Genomic DNA, 12,544 nt, shown 5'->3' with positions numbered 1-12,544 from the left:
ACTGAGTGCAGCATCTTTTCCTTACACATATTTGCATAGAAAATAAGTAGGATTATGTTTTATTCTAAACCATCATCCATTCCTGAGTCATTTCTCTCTTCAACACAGTCAATGCATTATTGCCCTTGAACTTAAAGATAGACTTACTAGCTACAATGGAGCTCCCTGCAAACAGTTTTCATGGAAACCAGAATCTCATTTATTCTAAAACCTTTCAAGCAAAATTAAGGGTAGAAAAACAATAGAACTGACTGAATCTTTTAAGGTCATTTAGTTCCAGTCCCCCTGCTATAGGCAGGGACACCTCCCTCCAGACCAACTCTTCTCCTCAGGGTCAAGGCTTCTCTCAAATCATTCTCCTCTAAGCCTGTGCCTGTGCTTGGGATTGCCCTGACCCAGGTGCAGGGCCTTGTACTTGGCCACACTCAAGTTCATGAGGCTGCCAAGGGCCCACCTCTCCAGCCTGTCCAGGTCCCTCTGAGTAGCATCCCTTCCCTCTAGCACATCAACAGCACCGCTCAGCTTGGTGTCATCTGCAAACTTGCTGAGGCTGCATTTGATTCCACTGGCCATGTTGCCTACAAAAATGTTAAATAACACTGGTCCCAACACCACCCTCCACCTGGACACTGAGCTATTGACTGCAGCTCTCTGAGTGTGACCATCCAGACAGTTCCCTATCCTGCAACTGGTCCATCCATCAAAACCATTGTTCTCCAGTTTGGTGACCAGGATGTCATGCAGGACGGGATCAAATGCTCTGCACCGGTCCATGTAGATGATGTCAGTTGCTCTCCCATTATCCACTGATGCTGTTACTCCATCATGAAAGGCCACCAAGTTTGTCAGGCATGGCTTGACCTTGAGGAAGCCATACTGGTTACCACCAATCTCCTCATCTTTATTTTCCAAACTATGCCAAGGAGAACTAGACAGAACTCTACAGTGTCATGTCACTACAAACCTGTCTGAATCATTGGCTTCTCTGCATGCTCATCACTAGTCTCTCCTTAGCTTGTGTGCCCACAATGTATGGGGAATGTCAGCCACAAATCTTACCTAGGGGACGTCTTTGCTTCAAAATCCCTTGAACATCACACAATCCTTTTTAACTGTCCAGGTCTGCACTTATTTATGTCAGAATCAGACCATATTTCTGTGCTGCTATTTCCCTTTCCTTCTGAAGGGCCTGGATACAACTTGGATTAACCTCAGGAGCAGAGTTCCTGCATAAAACAGCCAGTACTGAAACAGCAACCCAACCTGGTTGCAGACTGAGAGAGAAAATGAGAGTTCACCACCTGTGAATAATGAGACTTCTCTTATTTCCCTGGGAAGTAATGCCCACTTATTTACTTTGACAGAGCTCCTTCCCATCCTAGAAGGGAAAATATCAAGTCAAATCTACATTAGTCCTTCCATCTCTGCACTGAGTAAAGGCAGCCTTCAGATCTATGCTTAATTCACCCAATTCCCTAGAATTAATGGAACTGTGCTTACTGGCACATATGCTGAAGCTTAAGCACAGTGCAGTGTTTTCAACATGTAGGAATGGCTATAGAACATGCATAAATTCTGGCTGACCTATGACAGCTTAAAGCACTGCAGAGGACTGTTAACAAGCCCGTTTGGACATCACCTTGAATAAATGACGTTATCCCCAAGTAAGGGAAGGAACAGCTGAGCACCGGGGAGGTACACAAAGTGCCAGAGCAAATTCTCACACTGTCAGGTGCAAAGAAAACTGAGATTTCACCCTAAAACCCAGTTCACAACAAGGCTACAAAATCCTGGCTGAGAATTTCTGAATGCTCACCAGTTGTTTCCAGCTCGAAGGTCATCTTCTGGCCAGCAGCCTCGCAGATGTATTCTCCAGCATCTTTCTTCTCCAGCTGCTCCACAACCAGACGCCGTGTTTTGCCCACACATTCCATTCTGAACTTTCTGGAGGAGGCAAGCAGTCTTCCATCCTTGAACCATTTTACTCCAGTTGGATCCTGTGCTACTTCACAGCTGAGGGAGGCACTTGCTGCCAGGGCAGCACTCACCTCTTTCTGCACCTTCTCCTGGTTTATAAACACAGGTTTTGGCTCTGAGGGAAGAAAAGAAAAACAGAAGGACTGAAATGAGACCATCTTGCAGGTTTTTATGTACAGGTTGGAACAGGTTTAGGTTACCACTTGGGCCCAAACTAATAGCCTTCACTAGAGAATATCAGCTCTTCTGTTGAAACAAAGTGTCAAATCTAGGCAAGAAAGAACCTAGGAACTGAAGGAACCAAGAGGGTCCTTGAACACCAGTCCCATGGTTGCAAGTCACTATGCAAACATATTGAACCCAAAACAACATCTGTCCTGCAGGCAACCAAAACCTGAGTTCCTTTTACTTAAGACCCACTGTGAAACATCAAAACACATAAACATGTGATAGTCAAACCACTGGCTGCCTTTTCATGACCCAGAACAGTACTCCTGGCTTCCTGAACAGACTCCTCATGGCCTCTACCATTGCCACAACTGTGACTGTCAAAGGCACAAAGGAAATATGCTCACCAACGCAGTCCTTTGTTCTTTGTGTGTGATTTGCAGATATCTATCTTACTTTGAGCTCTGGCAATAGTCAGCTCTACCAGGTCTCTTACTGTGAGTAGCAGACTCACCTATCCAGATGCAGCCTCCAACATAAAGGCATAGTAAAAAGGCAGTGTACTACTAGGAGAAGTTCCTGCTTCTCCTGCCACGAAAGGCTGCATGTAGAACATGCACTCCAGCCTCACTGCACATACTTATCTTAGTCAAATGTTTCGGTGAACAAGAATTACAGTTTGGGATCTCAGGCACAGGAGAGATTTGAATAATATCTTGAATATTGCTTCCATTGTACATATATCAGTAATTATTATTCTACAGACAGACTGAAACAGGTCTTTGTGCCATACTAAATCCAAATACTTGCTACAAACCCAGGCAATCAAGTCTAGGGGAAAAACCTCAGCACAGACTACTGCACCTGGATCACTGTATAATGGAAACTAGATTTTACTTTACTGTTCTCTGCTGTATTTCAGACAACACCTGTCTTACCTGTGACATGAATCTTGAAGGTGAGTTTCTGGCCAGCAGCCTCGCAGCTGTACTCCCCTGCATCTTTCTTCTCCACCTCGCTCACCACCAGCCGACGCTGTTTGCCCTCTGACTCAGCCTTGAACTTCTTGCTCCAGGTGATCAGTTTCCCATCCTTGTACCACTTCACCTCCGTCTTCTCCTGGGCCACCTCGCAGCTCAGCGTGGCATTTTCTGTTGGTGCAGCCTTCACCTCCTTCTGCACCTTCTCCTTGTTGATAAAAACATCTTCTGCTTCTGGAATTGAAGGCAAACGGGCACATTTAAGACACGAATCTTTTCTACACAGCCTTCCACAAATGCCCAAATTAGTCTTTGGACTGTACCGTTGAGGACAGCTTTCCCACTCACATTTCCTGACAGTGCTATGAACTGAATGCCAACATCTGAACTATATCAATTGCTAGTGAAGAACTTCCTCCCTGCCAGACCAAAACAGCTTAGATAGCCCTAAACTTGTTTTCATTTCCACCAGTATCATGTTCCAAAATCTTCAAAAATTAAAAAACACCCCTTTCCCCACTGTCCAGCAGCACACCAGCATACGCAGTCATTGAAAAGTCTGTTTCATACAAGGGGACAGGCATTAAATTGTCCAAACAAGCTGACAGCTGTAAGTTGCTTTGCCAGCAAAAGCCAGGTGAGAGTCAAGGTTAAATTCTGTTTGTGATTAAGTCATAGTGAGGAAATGTATTTTTCTCACCTATTTATTTCTGAAAACAGTTCTAATATCTCCTGAGTTTTCATAGGCAGTAATAAAATGGTTTCCCCTATGGAATCATAGAACGGTTTGGGTATAGAAGGAAGCTTTAAAGATCATCCAGTCCAACCTCTTGCCGTGGTCAGGGACATCATTCACTAAATGAGGCTGCCCAGGGTCCCCATCCAGCCTGGCCTTGGACACTCCAATGATGAGTCACCCACAACCTTCACTGGACAATCTGTTCCAGTGTATCACCACCCTCATCATAAAGAACTTTTCTCATGTCCAAACTGAGTCTACCCTCTTCACTTTTGAAACCATTGCCCCTTCTTATGTTGCTATAGACCCTGGTAAAAAGCCTTTTTCCACTTTCTTATCAGACTCTCCTAATAAATAGAACGCCTGTCCTCCTCCATTTCTGGAAAGAAAAGCACCAGCTTGAAGCCTTTCTATTTTTAAGCATTTCTTTTGTACCTGCTATAGAGAAGAAAACAAAAGAAAATACAGGAAAACCTTTTTAGTTGCAGGTTTCTTTAATTTAATAGAAACCACCAATGCCGCCTTCTAGCATTGTGACCAAATGCTGTCTCTAAGACTATTTAGGAAGAAGCATTTGCAGGGGTGTGCTTGTGCCCTGAAGATATCTTTAATATTCTTTAATTTCCCCTGAAATTATTGACTTCTCATTTTGCTATCATTGCATCTACTTGAGATGCCCAGGGAAATTCCCCAATTATTTCCAGCCTGTCTTAAGCTGAGGCTACCCAAGTCCTCTGCGTTCATAGCTTCAGAAGGCAAACAGAAAGTACACGAATTAAACAGAATTTAAGCACCGTCTACATCACTGAATGCTGGGGTTGAATGTGTCAAACCACTTAACCTTCCCTTCCTTCTTTGTTGGGGGCTTCAGTACAGTCGAAACAATTTCTCTCACCTGTGAAATGAATCTTGAAGGTGAGTTTCTGGCCAGCAGCCTTGCAGCTGTACTCCCCTGCATCTTTCTTCTCCACCTGGCTCACCACCAGCTGACGCTGTTTGCCCTCTGACTCCACCTTGAACATCTTGCTCGAGGTGATCAGTTTCCCCTCCTTGTACCACTTCACCTCCGTCTTCTCCTGGGCCACCTCGCAGCTCAGCGTGGCGTTTTGAGTGAGTACAGCCTTCACCTCCTTTTGTACCTTGTCCTTGTTTGTAAACAGGTCTTCTTTCTCTGCAGGGACATCACAACAGTCACACCGTTTTGCTGTAGTCTGCTGCAGAGCTAACTCCAGTTCCCCGTTTTCACTATACCTGCCCTTCACAGGGAGCATCATGATACCTCATTAAGACAGGAAAATACTTTCCCCTCTATCTTGCCTTGGGAAATGATAGGCATATCATTTCATATCATATCATATCACATCATATCACAAAGCTAAACATTTCGCAGTCTGATAGCAGATTTGGACATGAGATTTAGAACACCTGCATGCACTGCTGAACCTCCTCCCTTCTCTTTTTTTCTTCTCATGTCTCTCTACATTTCCAGTAAATCAGAAGGGAATGGCCCTCTAGAACAGCTTGCCCAAAGAGACTGTGGATGCTCCATCCCTGCAGGCATTCAAGGCCAGGCTCGATGTGGTTCTGGGCAGCCTGGGCTGCTGCTTGGCAACCCTGCACATAGGAAGAAGGGGGTTGGAACTGGATGAGCACTGTGGGGCTTTGCAACCCAGGCCATTTATGAGTCTGATTAGTGGCATTTTCCACCTAATTGTGTCATTCAAATTTTGTAACCAGATCTCTTCAAACACCTCCCCTTTTCTCACTCCTTGCATGCCTGGTGTGCTCTTGCACTGTAACCCTGCAGACACCAGCTGACTACAAGAGCTGCACAAGTTACCCTCCTTGCCTATGGTTTGTTGCAGTAATTCATTCCTGGATGGAAAAGCACATGTAGAATAGTGTTGCTATGACACTAGATGACAAAGAAAGTCCTATAGCCAAAATGTTTTGCACCAGAGAGGCTGTCAGTTGATCCTCCCAATGCAAGACACACAAAATGAAGCGTTCCTTTATCTCTGGGATTCCAAGCATTTTCTCACCTCTGACTTTCACTTGGAATGTTGCTTTGTCATCTTTTGTTTCACAGCTGTAGCTCCCTTGGTCTTTCAGGGTCACATTTTTGACCATGAGCTTGAGGTGCGTCCCCTGGGAGATGATGGTTGTCCTCTGGTCCTGCTTCACCTCTGTTTGATCTTTCTTCCATACGGCAGCTCCGCTTGCAGCTGACAACTCACACACCAGCTCCAGGTCTTCAGAAGGACTGACTGATATTTCTGGAGTCATTTTGGGCTTCTTGACAAAATTAATGGCTCCATCTGAAGAAAAAAAGAGAAAGTGGTTTACATCCTGACTCAGGCTTATTCAGCACAGCATGAAGATACAGTTAGAACTGATTGTAATGTCTCTGCTCATTACATTTGGGTGATCGAGTTTCACCTCTGGAGGTACTCACATACAAACATCTGCTTGATTCTCCTGTGGAAGGAAAGAGTAAGTTCTATGCAGACAGTTCTTATTTCTTCTAATCAATTCTGTATTCTGCACATGTTCTTCTGAAGCTAAAATGAAGGCAGCTAAGTAACGTGTTTGCAATACATGAACAAACCTATTCAACACCTTGTCTCTAAGCTAACAAGCAGCGTTTGATGAGCACATCAGTATTTCATGCCCTTCATTCCATCCACACAGAAACCTGCCTGAGGAGCAAGCTGATGGCTGTCAGCTACAGGCAGACCTAGCTTAGTATTGCAGTTCTTAGAGCAACAACTGTTGCTTTCAGTCACTGAATATACCAAGGCCAATTGCTATGACAGGCACATTTATGGCATCAGTGAACAAATAATGCGTTAAAAATTGTAATAGACAGGAGCCATCTATTCTTTTAAAACTAGGTGACCAAAGAAGAACAGTCCCTCTAGAGTCAAGCTGTTAAGAACTAACAGCATCAATCAATATCACATAGATAGATTACTTCCCTGCCCTAAGACCATCTTGTGACCATTTGGTGCTTCTAATTAAGCCCACTTGATGGCATTTTGTCTGAGCCATGTGACATTTTGTGATAGGAGTTACTGCCAGTGTTCCCTTAACCCAACACCAAAGTAGGAGGTATCCATTCTCAGGGAATCATGCAGGCTTCCTCTGTATCTGATGCTCAGAGACAGCCCCAGAACTTTTTAAATCTTAGCTTAGCTCTCATCCAATAATGTTCATCAAACAGTGCAACTTGTCCTTTGGGGATGCCTTTGTTCTGCATCCACCAGTTCCAACGGAGTCTTCTTGGCTTGTTTTAGATCAGTTTGTCAACAGGTAAAGCCAGGGTCTTTGAATTACAAAGTGAAATTGCAGAATGCATGATTCTCAACCAAACAGAACGGGAGGTGGGATGCAGGGTGAATACCTGAGCCAACACCACCTGCAAGCAATCCTTCAATATCTTAGGAATCTCTAGCCATCCCAAATCCAGTGTTGTGCTTGATCTATCATCTCTGCTGAGTTTTTAGCTAGCTGATGGTGAGCATCATGGTGGTGATGGGTGAGCAGTTGGACTAGAGGGTCTTAATCAACCTTAAGGATCCTGTGATCAGAGGAACGTGAATGTGCTGTTAAAGGTCACAAGAGCTGCACTGCAGCATGAGCATACACAGCGAAAGGCTTTCAGTAGAGCTTCAGTTCATAAATGAGGACTGGGTTATGGAAAATAAACCAGAAAACAGATCTTAACGCCAGGTTCTGTGAATGCAGCCAGCTGAATTTCACAGATATTGAATTTCAATGACAATTTCTTGTGTTATTCTACCCTCCAGCTCCACCCTGAACAGGAACATGTCAGTGACAAGCATTACTCCTCCAGGCTTGACCTGACAGTGCTCTACTTGTACTATGAGCTAATGCCAGGAAGGGCAGGAAAAGAGTTTCATCCACGTGCCTTCTCCTTCCTTAGTAAAACCAGTGTGAAACTGCAGCCACGTCAGGCTGAAGGAGACATCTCAGATGTCCTGCCTGGATGCAGGAGGTCACGTGTCAGAGGATGTCTGGCACGTCAAGTCTCATGGCAGTGCAGTGCATGACAAACTGCAACAACACTTTCCTGTGGGCTCCTTTGGGCACGAGGCCCAGCGGGTGACACACCTCTGGCTGCAGCTCTTCAGAGCCTCCCAGCAGCCACGTGATGCCCATGGGAGAGACACAGCTGACCCGCACAGCAGATGATTTACCAGCTAGCTCTGGTTTACAGCAAGAGAAGATACAAGTGGCGATGCTGAATGGTGAAATACTGCGAGTGTGTGGCAGGGGTATAAGATTGGTGAGCCTGAGGATGTTCAAAGTCAGGCTGGACAGGGCTCAGAGCACCTGATGGAGCTGCGGTGCCCCTGTTCATTGCGGGCGGAGTCCAACTAGCTGACCCTTAAGGGTCTCTTCCCTATCTATGAGATACACGAAAGCTGATTCTGCAGTAACCAAGCTACCAACAGCAGTTGTTTGTCTTACAGCTTGCCAACACAGGTTTTAAAATAACAGCATTGATTACTCATTTGATAGTCACATTACAGTGCAAAGCACATGGAAACATCCATCAGCGAATTCAATTAATTCTGGGGGCAGACCTGCCAGTATGAAATATTATGCTAACATGACTGAGAGAAGAAAAGCAAAATTAAGACTAGCTGACAAGCCTTGGCAGGAATTCTGCTCTCCATCAATTTAGTCCCATTATTCAATTCTGTTTGGAGCTGTCTCCATGTCTCTCTGGAGTTTGTTCTTTGAGAAGAAGCAATTAAGTAAGCTCTCCAATGCCAAAGTGCATACACTACTCTAGGGCTTTGTTGTTTCTCCATGGATCAACAAGGGTGACAAGCCAGCAGAATATGATGAAGAGCCTCATGCATACTCAGTGTAAAAAAAAAAAAGGCAATTGTTGCTGGGAAGAAGGTGCATTTGCATTTGTGTCATCTGCAGAGGGTACTGCAGAAATGGAAAGTCTTCTACTGGAGCAAACAAAGGGCTCTCATTTATTGCAATCAAGGCCAAGCGTGTGGATCTCAGAGATCAGACCTACACCCTGCAGCAAAACAGAGACCTGCGTGGGAAAGTTAAGTTTCTCTCTCCATCTGTGTAAGAAAAAGCCCACCATGGAATGACAGCTAAGTAAACATCCCTGTGACTCTTCACAGGTCTCTTCTACATTTGGGATCACTGCTACAAAAAGAGCTGTTGACATCATCTCTCGTGGCCACCCTGAGAGAAGAACAGGAAGACTGGGATGCTCTTTTTCCTATCTTTCCCTTGATTTCCTCTGTATCTTAGGGACGAATCACAGCACAGAACACAGAAATCAAATGGCTCTACAAAGCAGATTGGCCAGTTCAAGTCAAAACAGCCACTGAAAACACCCCAGATGCTGTCTGACAACAGCTGGACTGTCGGGGAGTCAGGTGAATGCAGTCTGCTGGCCCTGGGCAGGAGGAGCACAGCCCAGACTGTCACATACCTTTCACTGAAAGCTGATAGAGCATTTTATCCCCCTCACAGATGCACTGATAACTTCCAGCATCATCCATAGAGACGCTGTGAATTTTCAGGGTGTGTTTCTTCCCCACGATGTGCAGTTCATGTTTTTCACTGGCCTTGAGCTCCTTCCCATCCTTCATCCACTCCACAGTAGCACCTGTGTCTGAAAGCTCAGCCTGCAGTTTGGCTTCCTCACGCAGCCGAGCGCAGATCTTTTCTACATCTTTGCTCTTATTGGTCTGCAGCACCTGTCAGGAGCAAAGGCCTCGTTATTTCAATTGATATCAGGCTAACGTGGTCAATATTTGCTGCAAGATCTCTGAAAAAGTATCACCTTCTGTTCCTGCACTCATCATTGTGTCAGTGCTGAGCAATTCAAGATGTTTCATTTGGTCTTCTTGCCGGATTTACTAAGTAAAAATCAACCAAACATCTCCTTCTACTGATTAATAATGCTCTAAACATGCTTCTGCAGAGGTTTCCACCCAATGACAAACAGCTCCTCCCATAATGAATCTTTATTTGTTCTATTTTGTCATGCAAAGCTGATTGATAGAGATATTATTGGAATGATTGCTCCCCTACTTCTAAACTATTCCAGTGCAATCAGAAAGGCTGTCTGAACCTGGAGCTGAAAGTACTGCTCTATGGTGATGCAGTGGTAAACCTGGTGACTGAAGGCACTGGCCAGTAGCTGTGAACTGCAGACATTCATCAGCTGGCATGAAGCAATCTGGTTCAGATACCAAGCAGCTGGGTAGACTGGCTTACCCTACACTCAGTGCTATCATGTTTAGGTCATTACCAGGACTCACGTCAGTCCATGGGATGCAATTTCAGGTATTTGGTACAGTCAGTGAATGCCTGCAGCCCCAGTTCTAATCATCAGATCACAGCAACTCTGCCTTGACTGTAAGAGGAAAGGAGAAGGATCAAAGCAAATACCTCTCACTCTCATCTTGCTGCTGAAACCAACATTTTTGGCAACAAATTTCACTTCTGCTCCATCATCGTTCTTGGTGACGTTCTTTATGATTAGGCTGTGAGTAGTTTGGGTTCTCTTGATGATGCAGGTCTCGCTTTCCTGTAAAACTTTACCACTGAGGTACCAAGTGCCGCAACACATTGTTGTAAGGTCAATAGTAAACATGGCATCCCCTCCAGGTACAGCTTCACCAGTTGTTAGGGGGGATTTCACAGCCAGGACTGGGTCTGAGGAAGAACAACATGTTTGTCTTAATGCTCTTTAGATGCAAGTCTGGTATCTCATTTAGAGATGGAAGATTAAATCATAGGGACATTTCTACTTCTCCCTTTGCATGAGTGCTGGAAGAAGCACTTCTATGCTTAAGATCTGTTACAGAAAGTTCTGCCTCTTGCACATGTGAGATATCAAAAGATAAGGATATTCATGTCTCTGTCACAGAAATAGAACTTTTATCACTTTAGTGGTAGCTGGAGGTTGATATGAGATAGGAGAACTAGGAATAAGGGAAAGCCTTTGGTGTGTTAATGCACTACTATCCTTAAAGTCAAAGGAAACATCTTTACGGAACCAACACAGCTGCTCAGCACACACTGACCCATTTCCATTGGGGTTTTTGTGCTTACCAAGGTGCACACTCCCTGGGAATTCCAGAGACGGGCTCTGTCCATGCGCATTGACTGCAGACACTCGGAACTGATCATCAGCCTCTTCAGACAGATTGCTCACCGTGAACTCTGGGACAGGGACATGAGACTCGTGGCACCTCACCCAGGTGAAGCCAGTTAGTTTCTTGCATTCCACGACGTAGCCATTGATTGGAATGGGGAGGTGCATCTTCGGAGGGGACCATGCCAGCGTCACTGAGGTTTCTGTTTTATTTTTCACCACGGGGTCAGCTGGGGGCTGGGTGGGAGGTTTTCTGGGAGCTGAACAGAAATAAATACAGAAATATTAGCAGAAGGTCATGTAGGCTGGAAAAGACCTTCAAGATCAGCAGACTCAACTTTCAGCATGACCTACTGAGTCCCACCATTAACTACTGTGCTACCTGAGGACATACATGACAAGCTTATTCCTGCAGGTATTTGCATAGTGAATATATTCACCCTCTGGTTGCTTTGGAACATTTTAGAGGTTAAAATCCCATCAGACTTTTTCACTGTGTGCAGCCACTGATACAGGCAGGAGGCTGGGAATTACCTGATGGGCTCTAGTTACAGACTACTGACACAGTCAAGGATTGATTTCATTTAATTTTGGCCATCAGAAAGTTTGGTGTCTGGTTTAAGTCACCCAATTATAATTTAAGACTCCAAATATAATCATATGGAGAACAGTGCATTTAGGAGAACTCATCTCATCTTAATAAACCTGAGTGAAATCACAGAATCATAGGATCATGGGAGGGCTTGGGTTGGAAGAAACCTTCAAGATCATTAAGTGCTAGATGCCAAAGGTCCCACTAACATAGCATGAAGCCGAAAGCTAGACGCTGGTATCAGATCTCCTGACCTTACCATCAGAAATTGAGATGTCATATTTTGCTCAGAGGTGCCTGCTTGTAGGAGGGACAGCTTCCGAGCTTTTTCTGCTCCAGGAACCAGCTCGAGCTTCAGAATTTAAACAGCAGTCAGAAATTAAACTGAGCTTTGTCACCTCCATCAAATAGAAGGAGTGGTTGGGTGGTACAGCTTTCCAAATAACTTAGAAACTGTCACAACAATCAGATGCCTACCTTTTCTTTTTGAACTTGTTAATACATAGAGCTTAATAGCATCAGAATGCCCCAAGCACTTCAGATAACACGACAGCTGTAAACCCTTCTTTAAGGATTCCTTTGTTTAATCACTGAGTAACTGTAATTCAGTGGTGCTGGTGGGAGAAGTGAAGTCTTAATCTTCCCAGATGGAGAGTAGAGTTGATGTTCACATGCAGACTGGTGCTGCAGCAGAGCCAGAAACCACTCATTTGGGAAACACAGCACCAAGAAAATAATGTGAATACCTTCATAAAATCAGGCAGCTTCACCCAAATTTCATGGCAGGTCCATTATTCTTCCTATTTTCAGGAAGAAATGTTTTCCCTGTTTCTTGTAGTTTTATTTTCTCTTCCTTTCCAGCAAGCAGCTTTGTAGCTTACAAATTGTTTTCTAATCACCTCCTGGTGTGGACAAATCAC

The 12,544-nt window shown here is 44.6% G+C and overlaps 1 protein-coding gene and 1 long non-coding RNA gene across 2 annotated transcripts; both read right to left on the bottom strand.

The window, feature by feature from the left end:
* Positions 1–3,063: 3,063 nt before the first annotated feature.
* On the bottom strand, positions 3,064–5,028 carry LOC146752530 (limbic system-associated membrane protein-like). The gene is made up of 2 exons (XM_085531756.1): positions 4,760–5,028; positions 3,064–3,359 (listed from the first exon to the last, which is right to left on the bottom strand). Exons 1-2 carry the CDS (start codon positions 4,884–4,886, stop codon positions 3,064–3,066), a joined length of 423 nt encoding a protein of 140 aa, XP_085387882.1. The 5' UTR covers positions 4,887–5,028.
* A 672-nt stretch (positions 5,029–5,700) lies between these two features.
* On the bottom strand, positions 5,701–10,665 carry LOC146752529 (uncharacterized). Its single transcript, XR_014940587.1, has 3 exons — positions 10,324–10,665; positions 9,359–9,626; positions 5,701–6,182 (listed from the first exon to the last, which is right to left on the bottom strand). It is a non-coding gene; the product is annotated as an uncharacterized LOC146752529 (long non-coding RNA).
* Positions 10,666–12,544: the final 1,879 nt, after the last annotated feature.

This window comes from Coturnix japonica, unplaced genomic scaffold, assembly GCF_054131305.1.
Source record: "Coturnix japonica strain WE unplaced genomic scaffold, WE-NBRP24 Scf044, whole genome shotgun sequence".
Lineage (NCBI taxonomy): Eukaryota > Metazoa > Chordata > Aves > Galliformes > Phasianidae > Coturnix > Coturnix japonica.
The sequence above is the reverse complement of the archived record's forward strand: the minus strand, read 5'-3'. Positions and strand labels throughout refer to the sequence as shown.

What these genes read in the sequence shown, in the direction of transcription:
- LOC146752530 (XM_085531756.1), bottom strand. Translation starts at nt 4,886, where the DNA reads ATGTTCAAGGTGGAGTCAGAGGGCAAACAGCGTCAGCTGGTGGTGAGC. An exon ending in CTTCAAGATTCATTTCACAG is followed by an intron (nt 3,360 to 4,759) that starts GTGAGAGAAATT and finishes CTTCAATTCCAG; the next exon opens with AAGCAGAAGATGTTTTTATC.